The sequence below is a fragment of the Schistocerca cancellata genome, chromosome 5, assembly GCF_023864275.1.
Source record: "Schistocerca cancellata isolate TAMUIC-IGC-003103 chromosome 5, iqSchCanc2.1, whole genome shotgun sequence".
Taxonomy (NCBI): Eukaryota; Metazoa; Arthropoda; class Insecta; order Orthoptera; family Acrididae; genus Schistocerca; species Schistocerca cancellata.
Genome location: NC_064630.1, coordinates 545,971,074 through 545,987,251, shown reverse-complemented (window position 1 = coordinate 545,987,251; position 16,178 = coordinate 545,971,074). Strand labels below are relative to the sequence as shown.

Genomic DNA, 16,178 nt, shown 5'->3' with positions numbered 1-16,178 from the left:
CGCCTTCCATACCACAATTCCATCTCATGTCGCTTTGCAATGTTACTCCCAGATATTTAAACGACGTGACTGTATCGAACTGTACACTTGTAACAGTGTGTCCGCACATTACAGGTTTGATCTTCTTACTCATCCGCTGCCATTCATCACACCAACTGGAAATTTTGTCTAACTCGTCATGTATCTTCCTACAGTCACTCAACTTCGACACCTTACCGTACATCACGGCATCATCAGCAAACAACAGCAGATTGTTGCCCACCCCGACCGCAACGTCATCCATGTGTATAGAGAACAAAAGCAGTCCTATCACACTTCACTGGAGCACTGCTGTCGATCCCTTGTCTCTGATGAACCGTCGCCGTCGTTGACAACATACTGGGCTCTACTACTAAGGGAGTCCTCGAGCCACTGACATATCTGTGAACTTATTCCATGTGCTTGTACTTTCGTTAGTAGCCTGCTATGGGGAAGCGTGTCAAATGGTTTCCAGAAATCTAGAAATATGGAATCTGTCTGTTGCCCTTCATCTATAGTTCGCAGCATATTACGTGAGAAAAGAGCAAGCTGAGTTTCGCGCGAGCGATATTTCCTGAAACCAAGTTCATACGTATACATAAACCTCTCGTTCGCAAGAAAATTTGTTATATTCCAACTGAGAATATGTCCAAAGATTCTGCAGCAAACAGACGTTAGGGATATTGGTCTGCAATTATGCGCGTCCGTTCTTTCACCCTTCTTGTATATTGTAGTCACCTGCTCGTTTTTCCAGTCGCTTGGCACTTTCTGCTGGCGGAAAGATGAACTATAAACACAAGTAGGTAAGGGGCCAATGCCGTACGGTACTCTCATTCCCATCTATCTGTTATCTGTCCTTGAGCCCTTCTTCGCGTATATCACACACTCTTTCCAATACACCTGCGCCATACTGATTGCGTCATGGGTTTTTGGTCTCACGCAGCTGTAACGTCTGCTTGTCGATGGGTCCGACGTACACTAATGTCTTTAAATGTCCCCATAGCTAGACATCCAATGTGCGGAGGTCTAGAGAACGGGGAGGCCATACTACTGGATCCCCTCGACCTATCCACCACTCACAAAACGTTGCAGTGAGGCATTGTTGCACCATCAGTAGAAAATTGTGTGGTGTCCCGTCGTGAATAGACCACAGCCGTTGTCTTTTTGCTACGGTAACGGTAGCCTACAGCACTGGTAATTCAGTGCGCAGAAATCGATTATTCACCTTCACAGCACCTGTTAACCTGTTCGATAAAGTGAACGACGCTACGAGTCTGTCGCCGACAATTCCTGCCTACACAGTGATCGTCATGTCTCAAGATTGCTCGAGGATTTTCGTCAACTCACAAGTGCTTTTCGTGGTAACTGACTATCCCATCTCGTGTGAACCCCGCCTCAACTGAAATTACATGCAGGCTGTGAACTTCGGATGTTCAAATGGTTCAAATGGCTCTGAGCACTATGGGACTTAACTTCTGAGGTCATTAGTGCCCTAGAACTTAGAACTACTTAAACCTAACTAACCTAAGGACATCACACACGTCCATGCCCGAGGCAGGATTCGAACCTGCGACCATAGCGGTCACGCGGTTCCAGACTGTAGCGCCCAGAACCGCTCTGCCACCCCGGCCGGCTTCGGATGTTCATCGGCCCATTTCTTAACAGGTATTGGTTTGTAGACAAGCGTAACCTCATCAAAAGTATCCGTACACCTTTTAGTGGACATTAGTATAGGGTATGTCCATCTTTCGCCTTTATGACGGCTTGAACTCTGATGGACACACTTTCACTGAGGTGTCTCAATGACTGTGGAGGAATGACAGCCCTTTCTTCCTCAAGAATCGAAACCAGAGAAGGTAGTGAGTTGGACGCTGGGGTCTGTAGACAAGTCGACGTTCTGCCATTTGCTAAAGGTTGGGGTCGGGACTCTGGGCAGGCCAGTCCATTTTAGGAATATTACTAACCACTAACCATTTCCCCGTAGATCCTGCTGTATGACAGGGTGCATTGTCATACTGATACATTCATCATCGCCGGACGCGGTGGCCGAGCGCTTCTAGGCACTTCAGTCCGGAACCACGCCACTGCTACGGTCGCAGGTTCGAATCCTGCCTCGGTCATGGATGTGTGTGATGACCTTGGGTTAGTTAGGTTTAAGTAGTTCTAAGTTCTAGGGGACTGGTGACCTCAGATGATAAGTCCCATAGTGCTCAGAGCCATTTGAACCATCTGAACCATTCATCTTCTCCGAACTGTACCTCTACTGTGCGCGGTACACAATGTTCTAGAATACGTTCATCACCTTCCTCACTTAGCGTTTTCGTAAGCACTGTAAGGGAAGCACATCTTAACCACGAATAACGCCCTCGTACCATAACTCTATGTCCTCTGTAGTTCACTGTTGGCACAACATATGATGGCAGCTAACGTTCTACATGTATTCGCCTAACTCTGATCCTTCCGTAAGATTACCACAGGGTATAGCGTGATTCATCACACAAAATCACTCGTTTCCAGTAATCCGCTATTCCGTGGAACGCTCTTTACGCTACCTCAAGCCTCGCTTAGCATCGTCTACAGAAGTGTGTCACTTACGAGGAGCTGCTCGACTATTGCCCCCCATTCTTTTTAACTTTCTTCGCTCAGACTTTATGCTAGACAGACTGCTGGTAGCACTTTAGATCTCACGACTGATTCGGACCCTGATCTCGTGCGACTTCGCACAAGCACCCTCCCCAAATGTGTTTGTTCCTTCGTATTTCTACTTCACAGTGTCCCTGAGGGATTTGTTACTAGTGTGCCGCCCAGTGACTACTCCAGCTGCGAAGTCAGTGATGTCTCCTGGCTGACACGTTCTATTGTTACTGCTTCTCTACTGACAACACGCTCTTCTCAGCCTCCCTTTTATAGTGGCGGGGTCGCCTCTCGCGTCATCTTGTGGTCGTTTCCACATTACATAGGGTTTCCTGGATACTTTTGATCAGATAGTACATCATTATAGGAAATTATTTCTACTTTTGACCAGTACTACCTCCTGTAAGAATACGTGATCCTTTTTCAAACACAGTGAATAAACAAAATATCGCAAAATAGCTGTAATGCTGATGCATAACAATGGAAACGGACTGCCTTATTTTTCTATGTAGTTCCCGTCTTTAAAATTACAGTTTCTCCGTCGACTTACTTCCTGGAAGACAGAATTTGGCTTCCCCAGTATTCAACTGCGCATATACTCCTCGACTGCAGTGTTATCCTCAGGACATTCCCCTCCTACGGCCTTTTTTAGTGAACCAAAAAAGCGGTTGTCACAAGGATGTCACTGTAGCCCGTTCAGTTTTTCGGGCGCTGGAGCTGCTTTATGCAACCGCGTGTTGTCGACATTACAGATCAGTTGCCTTTGGCGTTAAGCAATGTCAGTATGAAACAGATGCTTTCAATAGGAGGCTGCACTCGCCGTCCTTCGCCAATACGGGTAATTAACAAGCAATACGCCTCTTTAGCCCCAAATACCGTTTTCCAAAACTCTAACGAGTCCACATCGCTGCCCTCTCTCCAGCTTTCCGCAACTTTATATTCGTCTTCTTGGTATGTCGTGTACGGTGATGTATCCATGGTTCGTCACAGGCCACGACACGGTCCAGAAAAGTCTCTCCTTCAAAGTACTTTAGAGGTCGTTGACACATGTTTTCCCGCACTTTCTTTTGTGCCTTGCTGAGAAGACGTGGAACCCAGCCTCCCAAAATTTTTCCAGGTCCAAGTGTGTCTGATACCTACGATGCAGTCTCGACAACAGTAACGTGTCGATTGTCTTCCACAAGTTCACGCACCGATTGAATATTGTCTTCATTGACGCTTGTCGCAGGACACTGTAAATTCTTCTCTTCACTAATAGGCTACCTGAATATATTTACCGTGGTCACGTGAGTCTAATAGCAGTAGGAAAATTTTAAGGGAATAGTTTCCGAAATGAGCATCTGATTAGTGAGGAAAAGTGCACAACAAATTATTTTATAGATAGTTGTATACCCTCTGCTTACTAGAATTTGGAACGATGTATGTAGAACAGAGCAGTCATGCACGGTTAAGACGAAACGAAGAAAAGAGTTGCCACGAAAAATAAAATGAATTAATTTGTAATGTTACGCGATCGCCAGTTCATTTGAACAATGTATGTTCGTTACCTAATCGATAATTACAACAGCAATCATTACATATTTGTTTAAGTGATTACGTACATATAACCAACACAACACGGTACAAATAACAGCATAAAATGTTAGTAATAGTTCGTTATTAAAATCAGAAATAATAGTGTGGAATAAGAAGTAAATGATTGACTAAAGTCCGCAGCTCGTGGTCGTGCGGTAGCGTTCTCGCTTCCCGCGCCCGGGTTCCCGGGTTCGATTCCCGGCGGGGTCAGGTGTTTTCTCTGCCTCGTGATGACTGGGTGTTGTGTGCTATCCTTAGGTTAGTTAGGTTTAAGTAGTTCTAAGTTCTAGGGGACTGATGACCATAGATGTTAAGTCCCATAGTGCTTAGAGCCATTTGAACCATTTTTTGATCGACTAAAGTAAATAATTGACTGGAGATAACCTATTATAGCAAAAATTGCGTTGCCTTACAGTAAAGTTTACTTACATGTACCTACCTCATGAAATTTGCAAATGAAGCTTTCTGAAATTTTTTATTTTAAATAATTAATAAGGTAGCTGAGTGAGTAAATAAGAAATAACGTGCTGCACAATTTCAGTGTCGGAATGCGAATTAGTAAGCCATCACAAAACAACAATCTGATAAGCAGCATGGAATGAAAATTTGCAAAAGTTATGTAGCTTTAACTTATATTCTAATTTGCCAGACTTATTTCAATTAAATTTAACTTGCAGTTAAATCACAATACCGAACATTGGCCCTGATTATCATAGAACAGAATGACTGACTTGTTGAGGTGTCGTTACCTCTCAGTTTCAATCACATTTTAACAAGAAAACTGTTGTGAGGCATATCAGAGAAGAAATGAGAAGTCTTGATATAAAATTAAATGCTGGTCTGATATTAATGTTTTTGTTTTTATCGTTTCAGTTCCGCTTGTGGCTGACAGAGAGGCACTTGTCAACGAAGTATCTGACATTTTTGTGAGTATTTCTCTACTACGTTAACGAAATTTAGTGGTATTATCTAAACGTTTGTTTTTCGTCACAAGTCGGGTCAGAGAAACGGAAACAGGTAGCTGTCGTACCACACTGGATTGCTGGTCTGTATATGGAACGCAACAAAAAAATGTTAGCCTTAGGCCACGGAATTTAGAGAAACAATATAGCAAATGAAATGTACCTATTAGAGCCCAGATTATAAGTAATATGAAATTAAGAATTAGGTACATAAACATTTAACCAAAGTTGGTGAAATATGTAAATAACTATGTAAAGTAGAAATTACATGTAAAATCCAAAATTTAATTTTTTTTGCTAGAAAATATAAATTCACATGTAGGCTAGTCAAACATCTATGTTAATTCTTAATCAGTTCACTTCTGCTACAAGGTACTGAATTACAAATGTCTCCTATTCAAGCATTTAAGTCACACTGGAACGGGATGCACAATTAATTATAATACACTTTCCCAAATGTTCTGTTGCCACGCACAGCTTTCTGTCTGACAATAAGTTTTTTATAAACGAAGAAAGCTCGCTCAGTTTTGCAAGAAATCAACGGTGATTATTTATACAGTGGAACTATCTAGGAACAACACCCTCAGGGGGTCGACAATTGCACAGTTAAATAAGCGAGACACAACAACAAGATCTGAGTGTCCGGTGTTCTTATGCAACACAGATTGCAGTTTATTGGGAACTACATCAACCATTTCACCTGGTACACCAAAGACCTTTCGAACTGCATCTTGCATTACTGCTATAGGTATGCTTGAAGTCTTAAGTTTCTTGATAATGTCGGGAAGCCAGCTGAATGAACTGTATGAAACTGGACTGAGCACTTTAGAACTGTTGAATGCTGACAAGGATCCACTCACAGACCCTGCAGGATCAGAAGGAAAGTTCTCCATCGCTGACTTCACAGCGTCAAAGTGTTTACTGCAGAAAATCACAGCTTCACTCTACGCTGCCCACCTTGCTATCACTGGCTCCGGAGGCTGAGGTACATCAGGTAGCTGCTGCTTGTAGCGTTGTCCACGATAAGGACATTTCAAGAAAACCTTCTTCGTTGCTGATAACAGCGCATTTACTTTTAGAAATTGATGTCTATCTTGGCCACTCGTTGCAACACATGAGCCGTAACTGTAACATACAGTAAGTTTGGATAAAATGCATTAAGCAATTTGCCCGCTTTCTACACGTATGAAGCTGCATCTGTGTACATCAATAGGATCCTTCTTCTGTTACGCCATGTAGGGATAGTACCTTGAGTCCATCAATTATGAAACTAGTAATTTTCTAAATATCTGTTGCCTCCTAAGGTTTAAAATAAATTAAATATGATTTAGATACAACCTCAGAGTCCAACTTACCCACAATTAGATTATAGAAGAAAAGGCCTACAGCTTCCGTCGGTTCATGAGCAGAATTTCTTATAGATGATCTGTCAATTTCAGCGCCAATATTTTTCTACTGTGCCAGCATAGCTAGAGTCCATGTAATTTTTCCTGAGAGTAGACTGGTCGGGAATATTACTGCTGCAGCATTCATGTAAAAAATGTTTAAATTCAGGAACATGAAGATTTCCAGGATATATTCCCTGCAACCAACGTAAAACATTGTTCCTTGTAAAATTTACTATTAGATGGTGTAGGCTGTTCTTACAACTGTGTAAGTAGAGCCTGCTTCTTTAAAGAAATTATTATTATTCCTAATATTTAGCACTCCGTCTTCAGGCCACGAGTGTCCTACCGGGACCATCCGACCGCCGTGTCATCCTCAGTGGAGGATGCGGATAGGAGGGGCGTGGGGTCAGCACACCACTCTACCGGTCGTCATGATGGTATTCTTGACCGAAGCCGCTACTAGTCGGTCGAGTAGCTCCTCAATTGGCATCACGAGGCTGAGTGCACCCAGAAAAATGGCAACAGCGCATGGCGGCCTGGATGGTCACCCATGCAAGTGCCGACCATGCCCGACAGCGCTTAACTTCGTTGATCTCACGGGAACCGGTGTATCCACTACGGCAAGGCCGTTGCCTCATAATATTTAGACTACTTCGTAAATGTTGTTCTTTGAAATTCCATCGCACATCCTATACGTTTATCACAAGTTTGGCATAAGACTATTTTACAATCATTAGTCATAGCAATGACAATCCATGTTTCCAGCTTTGATGACAACGAAGGCGCCACGATGGTTAACATAAATGCAACTGAGTTTTACACATTGTGAAGAATTTGAGAACAAAAAAGGAAAGCGTTAAAAACGAGTCATTGTTCTCTGCATCGAACTTGTGCAACAAGCTTTGAGTGTAACGGGACAGACGACAGTATGAGAAGTACAATAATAAAAGTATTTTTTTTTGTTTCTTGCTATGTTATGAAAATATATGGGACTTACAAAAATGTATAATAATTCCGCAATAATATTCTAATATGTAAAGCTATTGTAAATTTGAAGTAAGGGTCCTTTCAGTGAAATTCGTCGACATTTTAATTTTTCTTGTAACTACACGTAAGGGAACGGATGAGTAATTACATAAAATCCCAGCTCTAGTTATTATTAAATTACATTTCATACACGAAAACAGCATATGATTCTTGTGCTCACGCTCATATTTTCAGTATAGGGATCGCCAGTTAACTTCAGCCCCCCCAAACTACTACTGAAAATTATTTTGAGCAGTTAGCTCAGGAGCCCACACGTAGTGGTGGTGGTGGTGGTGGTTAGAGTTTAACGTCCCGTCGACAACGAGGTCATTAGAGACGGAGCTCAAGCTCGGGTCAGGGAAGGATTGGGAAGGAAATCGGCCGTGCCCTTTCAAAGGATCTATCCCGTCATTTGCCTGAAACGATTTAGGGAAATCACGGAAAACCTAAATCAGGATGGCTGGAGACGGGATTGAACCGTCGTCCTCCCGAATCCCACACGTAGTGTAAATGATAGCAATGAAATACTATATCTCTTTCGCAACAAACAATCCTGCGAGAATACAGAGAGCGTCAAGACGGATACAACGATTAACGAGTGTAAGATCGTTGTAGAGAGACTGATTACCTTAACATCCAAGTCCACCACAAATAAACGTAGAATGTATCTATTTAAAAAAGGACATAAACATTTTCGTGATGATTTCCTAATAGACAGGCCTTATTTCTAGCATGGAAGCATAGACCAGATCTGGCTTACATTCAAAAAAATGGTATTGACGAACCTGAGAGTTTCGTATCAAGTAAATTAATAAGAGGCTCACCACATCTTCCACTGGTCGGGACACTGTTGCGAAAGGAATGGGAAAAAGATTGCCAGATTTACAAGACCGAAAAATCTCTAATATTTGCATAAACCCGAAATTCAGCGCGGAATTCAGTGCAAGATGCTTTTAGTAGTCTCCATAAAGAAATTCTGTCTCGAAATCTGGCGGAAAGTCCAAAAAGATTCTGGTTGTATGTAAAGTATACCATCGGCAAGTAGCGTGATAGCAACGATGCTGTCAAAATGGAATTACTAAACACAGTTCTTCGAGATTTCTTCACCAAATATGATGAAATAAATATTTCAGAATTCAAATCAAGAACAGCTGCCAACATGTGTAACTTAGAAGTGCACTGCGCAACATAATTAAAGGATCACTTTTTCGAAACCCCGTAATTGCCTTCCATTGGGAGGACAAATTTGATATCTGGCTCCGATGTGGTGCCTAGGACAGTACTCTGTAACAGTGCAAAAACGTGGCGCCATGCGTCATCACCCTCATGCTCTATTACGCATCGAACAGCGAAATATCGACACAGGCGAATAAAAGCCCACAGTATGTAAGTTCATGTTAGTTGTAAAGTGGGTTAATGAAAGCACACTGGTACCAAATTTCACCGCAGTTCTGACCAACGCCACTGTGGGCGTGTCATATGGTGAGACGGTCGTTAAAGCCCCTCTTATCCACATTTCACCCTTTGTTTTGACGTCTCTGCGATAGAGGTCAGAACAGCGACTCACAACGTTGAAATCACGCGGTTTTCTTAAGAGTGGTCGAGGAAAGCATTCCAGACACAGCATCGCTCAGAATCGACATGGAAAGGCGTCAGGAGATGGCACAAAGGGCGTCAATAAAAAAAAAAAGGTTCAAATGGCTCTGAGCACTTTGGGACTTAACAGCTATGGTCGTCAGTCCCCTAGAACTTAGAACTACTTAAACCTAACTAACCTAAGGACATCACACAACACCCAGTCATCACGAGGCAGAGAAAATCCCTGACCCCGTCGGGAATCGAACCCGGGAACCCGGGAGTGGGAAGCGAGAACGCTACCGCACGACCACGAGCTGCGGACGAGCGTCAATCAAACGACCCTTTCCCATGTGGTGCTGATTTGCCGCACATTTTGCAGTCGAAAACGACATTTCGCGTTGCGATGAGCAATAGGGAGATGTTCTTTACTACCTTTGACGCTGCTGACGCCTTCGGATGTTTCAACCATTCTTTAAAGACCTTATGGGGCTGCATCCCCACTGAACTCCCATTTGGAGTGCAGCAGGACCTCGATTTTTTCTCGCATGTGCAGGTTGCAACCACGCCACAGGGAGAGCTGAAAAAGGATAAGTAACCTTTGATGCCTCGGGTCTCGTCCAAATTTCGTCTTAGTGGTTTTGAAAGTTCCCTAGTGATTCTAACCTGTGCAGGAGTGCAAAAATTGCGATCGCGCTGCACTCCGAAGTTTTTTTAAAGAGAGATGGGGCCCCTCCACGCCCGGACCAACGTGGTGACCAAACCAAAAGTTCTACTGTCACCTCCGTCAACATGTTAGTTATCTAGTAAGTGGATCACAGGATGCTGGGCTGTGATGTTATCCGTGCGTCTGGGTAAGACTACGCATTACCACGGTCCATCAGGTGATAGATGTGGACGAAACGCGAGTGAGGGTAGCGATTTGAAGAGCAGAGGGAAAAAAGTGCCAAGGCTCGTGCCGTAGGGAAAAAACTCTGCGACAGTGGGATGTGTAGTAAGAGCAGTAGTGGTTTACTAGCTGCGATAGTTCATGCAAGTAGTATGGGTATCATGGATCATTACCGTGGCAAGCGATGGCGATGTATCCCAGTTGCTGCAGCCGCTACATTCCTTGAACAATCAAGATCGTTATACAGTAGTGGGAGATCGGCCATAGATCATCTCACTGTGTGGGGGATGTGTGGAGATTGTCTGCATGCAGTGTACGGTACGGCTTCCCTGCGTGGTGCCAGTTATTCGGCAGTGTATTCCAGCTGGATATCCAGTAATGTCGTCTAACAGGGGCTCACCTGTACCGTTATGTTTGCGTGTGCTTGGCCATAGATGTTAGGTCCTTACAAGTATGTCTTTTGGTCTTTTATGTTTCCATCTACGGTTGTGGTCGTAGTTCCCCAGATTCAGAATAAACGGGTTCTGCGAATGTCTGGAGTTTCTGTATAGTCACGTGGTGAGTTTGTGGATTACCTCCGTGAGAGTCTTAAGTCGGTATTCCCGGTGAAGGTCCGCGATGCGTGTGTATCGTGGAGCATTGCTTATGATTTTGGGTACTTTGTTTTGTATGAGCTGCAGACGGCGCAGGCATGTAGGCGCAGCGTATCCCCAGACAGGAGCTGCGTACGTCATCAGGGGTCGGATAAGTGTCATGTATATGGACCTCGACACCCTTCTGTTCAGTAGTCCCGTCACGTTTAATGGGGCTGCAGCCGCACAATATACTTAGAGAAGGGTGGAAACGGCGGAAGGTGTCAAAGGCCGTAAAGAATGTCTACCTATTGGTCATCGCACTGCGAAGTGTCCTTTCCGACCGCGAAACGTGCGGGAGTCAATGCCCCAAGGGAAGGGGTGGTTTCATTGAGACTCTTTGTTTCACCCCCTGAGGCCTTTCCGTATCGATTCTGAGCGGCGCAGTGTCTGGAATGCTTTTCTCGGACACTCGTAAGCGTGATTCAACGCTGTGTTGTGACCTCCATCGCAGAGATGTCAAAGGAAGGTGTGACGTGGGAAAGAGGGGTTTAACGACCTTCTCATCGTGTGACATGTCGACGGTGGCGTTGGGCAGAACTGCGCTGAAATTTGGTGCCGTGAAATTTGGTGCCGATGTGACATCATTAACCCACATGACAGCTCACATGAACTTCCAAACTGTGGGCTTTTTTTCGCCTGTGTCGAGACCTTGCTGTTCGATGCGTCGTAGACCCCGATGGTGACGACACAGGGCGCTACGATTTTGCACAGTCACAGAGGAATGTTCCAGGCACCTTGGAGCCAGATTTCAAACTTTATTAAGCGTTGCAATGGGAGACAATTACGGCGTTTCGAAAAAGTGATCCTTTAATTATGTCTCTCCTAGTAGACGCCCTCAGTGTAGCGAACCAGCTTAAGTCACGTATTAAAGATAGTGTTCCGGTCGTGAATGCATACCAGTAAGGTTCCATTCAGAGTATTCTGATGTAATAACTCCATAATTTGGCAATCATATACAACCGCTCGCTTGACGAAAGATCCGTGGCTAAAGACTGGAAATTTGCACAGATCACATCAACAGAAAATAAACGAAATAGAAGTAATCAGCTGAATTATAGACCCATATCTCTGGTCTCATTTGTTGCATAAAGTTGGAACACATTCAGTGTTAGATATTTAAGAAATACCTCGAAGAAAACAGTCTGTTGAGACATAGCACGTATTCGAAAAATATTGTTCTCGTGAAAGACTATTGGTTCTTTATTCACACGAAGTATTGAGCGTTATCGGCCCGGGATCTCAAGTTGATCCTATATTTCTAAATTTCCAGAAGGCTTTTGACACCGTTCCTCACAAGCAGCTTCTATTCAGATTGTGTGGCTAAAAATACCGTCTCATTTGTGTGATTGAATTAGTGATTTCCTCTCAAAAAGGTCATGGTTCGTAGTAACCGACTGAAAGTCAACGTGTAAAACAGAAGTGACATCTGTCGTTCGCCAAGAAAGTGTTATAGGCCTCTGCGTGTCCGTGTCTACAGAAACGATTTAGGAGACAATCTGAGCAGCCATTTTATTTGCAGATGATGTCGTTTATCGTCTAGTAGAGTCATGTTGTTGTTATTGTGGTCTTCAGTCCTGAGACTGGTTTGATGCAGCTCTCCATGCTACCCTATCCTGTGCAAGCTTCTTCATCTCCCAGTACCTACTGCAACCTACATCTTTCTGAATCTGCTTAGTGTATTCATCTCTTGGTCTCCCTCTACGATTTTTACCCTCCACGCTGCCCTCCAATACTAAATTTGGGATCCCTTGATGCCTCAGCACATGTCCTACCAACCGATCCCATCTTCTGGTCAAGTTGTGCCACAAACTTCTCTTCTCCCCAATCCTATTCAATACTTCCTCTTTAGTTATGTGATCTACCCATCTAATCTTCAGCATTCTTCTGTAGCACCACATTTCGAAAGCTTCTATTCTCTTCTTGTCCAAACTATTTACCGTCCATGTTTCGCTTCCATACATGGCTACACTCCATACAAATACTTTCAGAAATGATTTCCTGACACTTAAATCTATACTCGATGTTAACAAATTTCTCTTCTTCAGAAACGCTTTCCTTGCCATTGGCAGTCTACATTTTATATCCTCTCTACTTCGACCATCATCAGTTATTTTGCTCCCCAAATAGCAAAACTCCTTTACTACTTTAAGTGTCTCATTTCCTAATCTAATACCCTCAACATCACCAGACTTAATTCGACTACATTCCATTATCCTCGTTTTGCTTTTGTTGATGTTCATCTTATATCCTCCCTTCAAGACACTATCCATTCCGTTCAACTGCTCTTCCAAGTCCTTTGCTGTCTCTGACAGAATTACAATATCATCGGCGAACCTCAACGTTTTTATTTCTTCTCCATGGATTTTAATACCTACTCCGAATTTTTCTTTTGTTTCCTTTACTGCTTGCTCAATATACAGATTGAATAGCATCGGGGAGAGGCTACAACCCTGTCTTACTCCCTTCCCAACCACTGCTTCTCTTTCATGCCCCTCGACTCTTATAACTGCCATCTGGTTTCTATACAAATTGTAAATAGCCTTTCGCTCCCTGTATTTTACCCCTGCCACCTTTAGAATTTGAAAGCGAGTATTCCAGTCAACATTTTCAAAAGCTTTCTCTAAGTCTACAAATGCTAGGAACGTAGGTTTGCCTTTCCTTAATCTTTCTTCTAAGATAAGTCGTAAGGTCAGTATTGCCTCACGTGTTCCAGTATTTCTACGGAATACAAACTGATCTTCCCCGAGGTCGGCTTCTACTAGTTTTTCCATTCGTCTGTAAAGAATTCGTGTTAGTATTTTGCAGCTGTGGCTTATTAAACTGATTGTTCGGTAATTTTCACATCTGTCAACACCTGCTTTCTTTGGGATTGGAATTATTATATTCTTCTTGAAGTCTGAGGGTATTTCGCCTGTTTCATACATCTTGCTCACCAGATGGTAGAGTTTTGTCAGGACTGGCTCTCCCAAGGCCGTCAGTAGTTCCAATGGAATGTTGTCTACTCCGGGGGCCTTGTTTCGACTCAGGTCTTTCAGTGCTCTGTCAAACTCTTCACGCAGTATCGTATCTCCCACTTCATCTTCATCTACATCCTCTTCCATTTCCATAATATTGTCCTCAAGTGCATCGCCCTTGTATAGACCCTCTATATACTCCTTCCACCTTCCTGCTTTCCTTTCTTTGCTTAGAACTGGGTTTCCATCTGAGCTCTTGATGTTCATACAAGTGGTTCTCTTATCTCCAAAGGTCTCTTTAATTTTCCTGTAGGCAGTATCTATCTTACCCCTAGTGAGATAAGCCTCTACATCCTTACATTTGTCCTCTAGCCATGCCTGCTTAGCCATTTTGCACTTCCTGTCGATCTCATTTTTGAGACGTTTGTATTCCTTTTTGCCTGCTTCACTTACTGCATTTTTATATTTTCTCCTTTCATCAATTAAATTCAATATTTCTTCTGTTACCCAAGGATTTCTACTAGCCCTCTTCTTTTTACCTACTTGATCCTCTGCTGCCTTCACTACTTCATCCCTCAAAGCTACCCATTCTTCTTCTACTGTATTTCTTTCCCCCATTCCTGTCAATTGTTCCCTTATGCTCTCCCTGAAACTCTCTACAACCTCTGGTTCTTTCAGTTTATCCAGGTCCCATCTCCTTAAATTCCCACCTTTTTGCAGTTTCTTCAGTTTTAATCTACAGGTCATAACCAATAAATTGTGGTCAGAGTCCACATCTGCCCCTGGAAATGTCTTACAATTTAAAACCTGGTTCCTAAATCTCTGTCTTACCATTATATAATCTATCTGATACCTTTTAGTATCTCCAGGGTTCTTCCATGTATACAACCTTCTATCATGATTCTTAAACCAAGTGTTAGCTATGATTAAGTTGTGGTCTGTGCAAAATTCTACCAGGCGGCTTCCTCTTTCATTTCTTAGCCTCAATCCATTTTCACCTACTACGTTTCCTTCTCTGCCTTTTCCTACACTCGAATTCCAGTCACCCATGACTATTAAATTTTCGTCTCCCTTCACTATCTGAATAATTTCTTTTATTTCATCATACATTTCTTCAATTTCTTCGTCATCTGCAGAGCTAGTTGGCATATAAACTTGTACTACTGTAGTAGGTGTTGGCTTCGTATCTATCTTGGCCACAATAATGCGTTCACTATGCTGTTTGTAGTAGCTTACCCGCATTCCTATTTTCCTATTCATTATTAAACCTACTCCTGCATTACCCCTATTTGACTTTGTGTTTATAACCCTGTAGTCACCTGACCAGAAGTCTTGTTCATCAGAAGATAAAAAAGAAGTGAAAATTATTTAAGATAAGATATCTGAATGGTGCGAAAATTGGCAGTTGACTCTATACAGGAAAAAGTATGATGTTTTCCATATGGATACTAAAGATAATTCGTCAAATTTCCGATATACGATAAATCACAGAAATTTAAAGCTTTCCGATTGAACTAAATACCTCTGGATTACAATTACGAAGAACTTAAATTGGAAGCATCACATAGAAAATGTTGTGGGGAAGGCGACTCAAAGAGTGCATTATTTTATCAGAACACTTAGAAGTTACAATAAATCTACTAATATACTAACTATACTATGCTTGCCTGTTCACTTCTGGGGCACTGCTGAGCACTAAGGGATCCCTATCAGAAAGGACTGACGGAGGACCTCGAGAAAATTCGGAGAAGAGCAACTCGCTTTGCATTATCGTGAAATTTGTCACAGATATGGTATGTGAGTTGGAATGGCAGTCACTAAAACAGAGACAGTTTTCCTTGCAGCAATATCCTTCTCTGAAATTTGAGGCACCAGATTTCTGCTCAGAATGCGAAAATATCTTGTTCACTTCCACCTACCCAGGGAGAAATGACCATCACAATAAAATAAGAGAAATTAGAAGTCTCACGGTCTATTCGAGAGTGGAGCGGGTGAGATACAGTCTGGAAGTCGTTAGATGAACACTCTGGCCAGTATTTAAGTGTGAATTGCAGAGTAGCCATCTGACTGTAGATGAAAAATAATACCACGACACCTTCTGGTTCATTAGTTCACGTATTAGTGTAATTTAATGTATAGACGAATCAGAGAATCAAATCTTCCTACAGTAGACATGGAATTATTCTGCTTTTGGTGCTTCTTCACTCTATGAGATTGTAGTTTTCCTAAATAATCGCATATTACAACGAATTAGAGCACTGTAGTCAACATTTAAACGTCAGAATTTCAAAACTAAAGTCGAGGGTAAGAAATTCTCCCTTAATAAGTATTATTTGAAGGAACTTTTACTATCTGATTTAAAATTATCTGATTGTAATGTGAACGTGTTTTGAAATCTTGTGTTTGATGTATTTATCGTAAGACAAACCAAAAGCAGCATGTAGTGAGTTAGAAGCTGGAATGAGCAGACGGGATTTGTGACTGTTTTCGGAAATTCTTAACAGATACGACTCAATGTCTTG

The 16,178-nt window shown here is 42.6% G+C and overlaps 1 protein-coding gene across 1 annotated transcript in view; it reads left to right on the top strand.

Moving 5' to 3' along the window:
* LOC126188671 (A disintegrin and metalloproteinase with thrombospondin motifs adt-2-like) overlaps positions 1-16,178 on the top strand; it is a 204,890-nt gene that overhangs the window by 56,744 nt on the left and 131,968 nt on the right. The window contains exon 5 of the mRNA XM_049930276.1: positions 5,101-5,153. Within this exon, the coding sequence (XP_049786233.1) occupies positions 5,101-5,153 (53 nt within the window). The remainder of the gene's footprint in view (positions 1-5,100; positions 5,154-16,178) is intronic.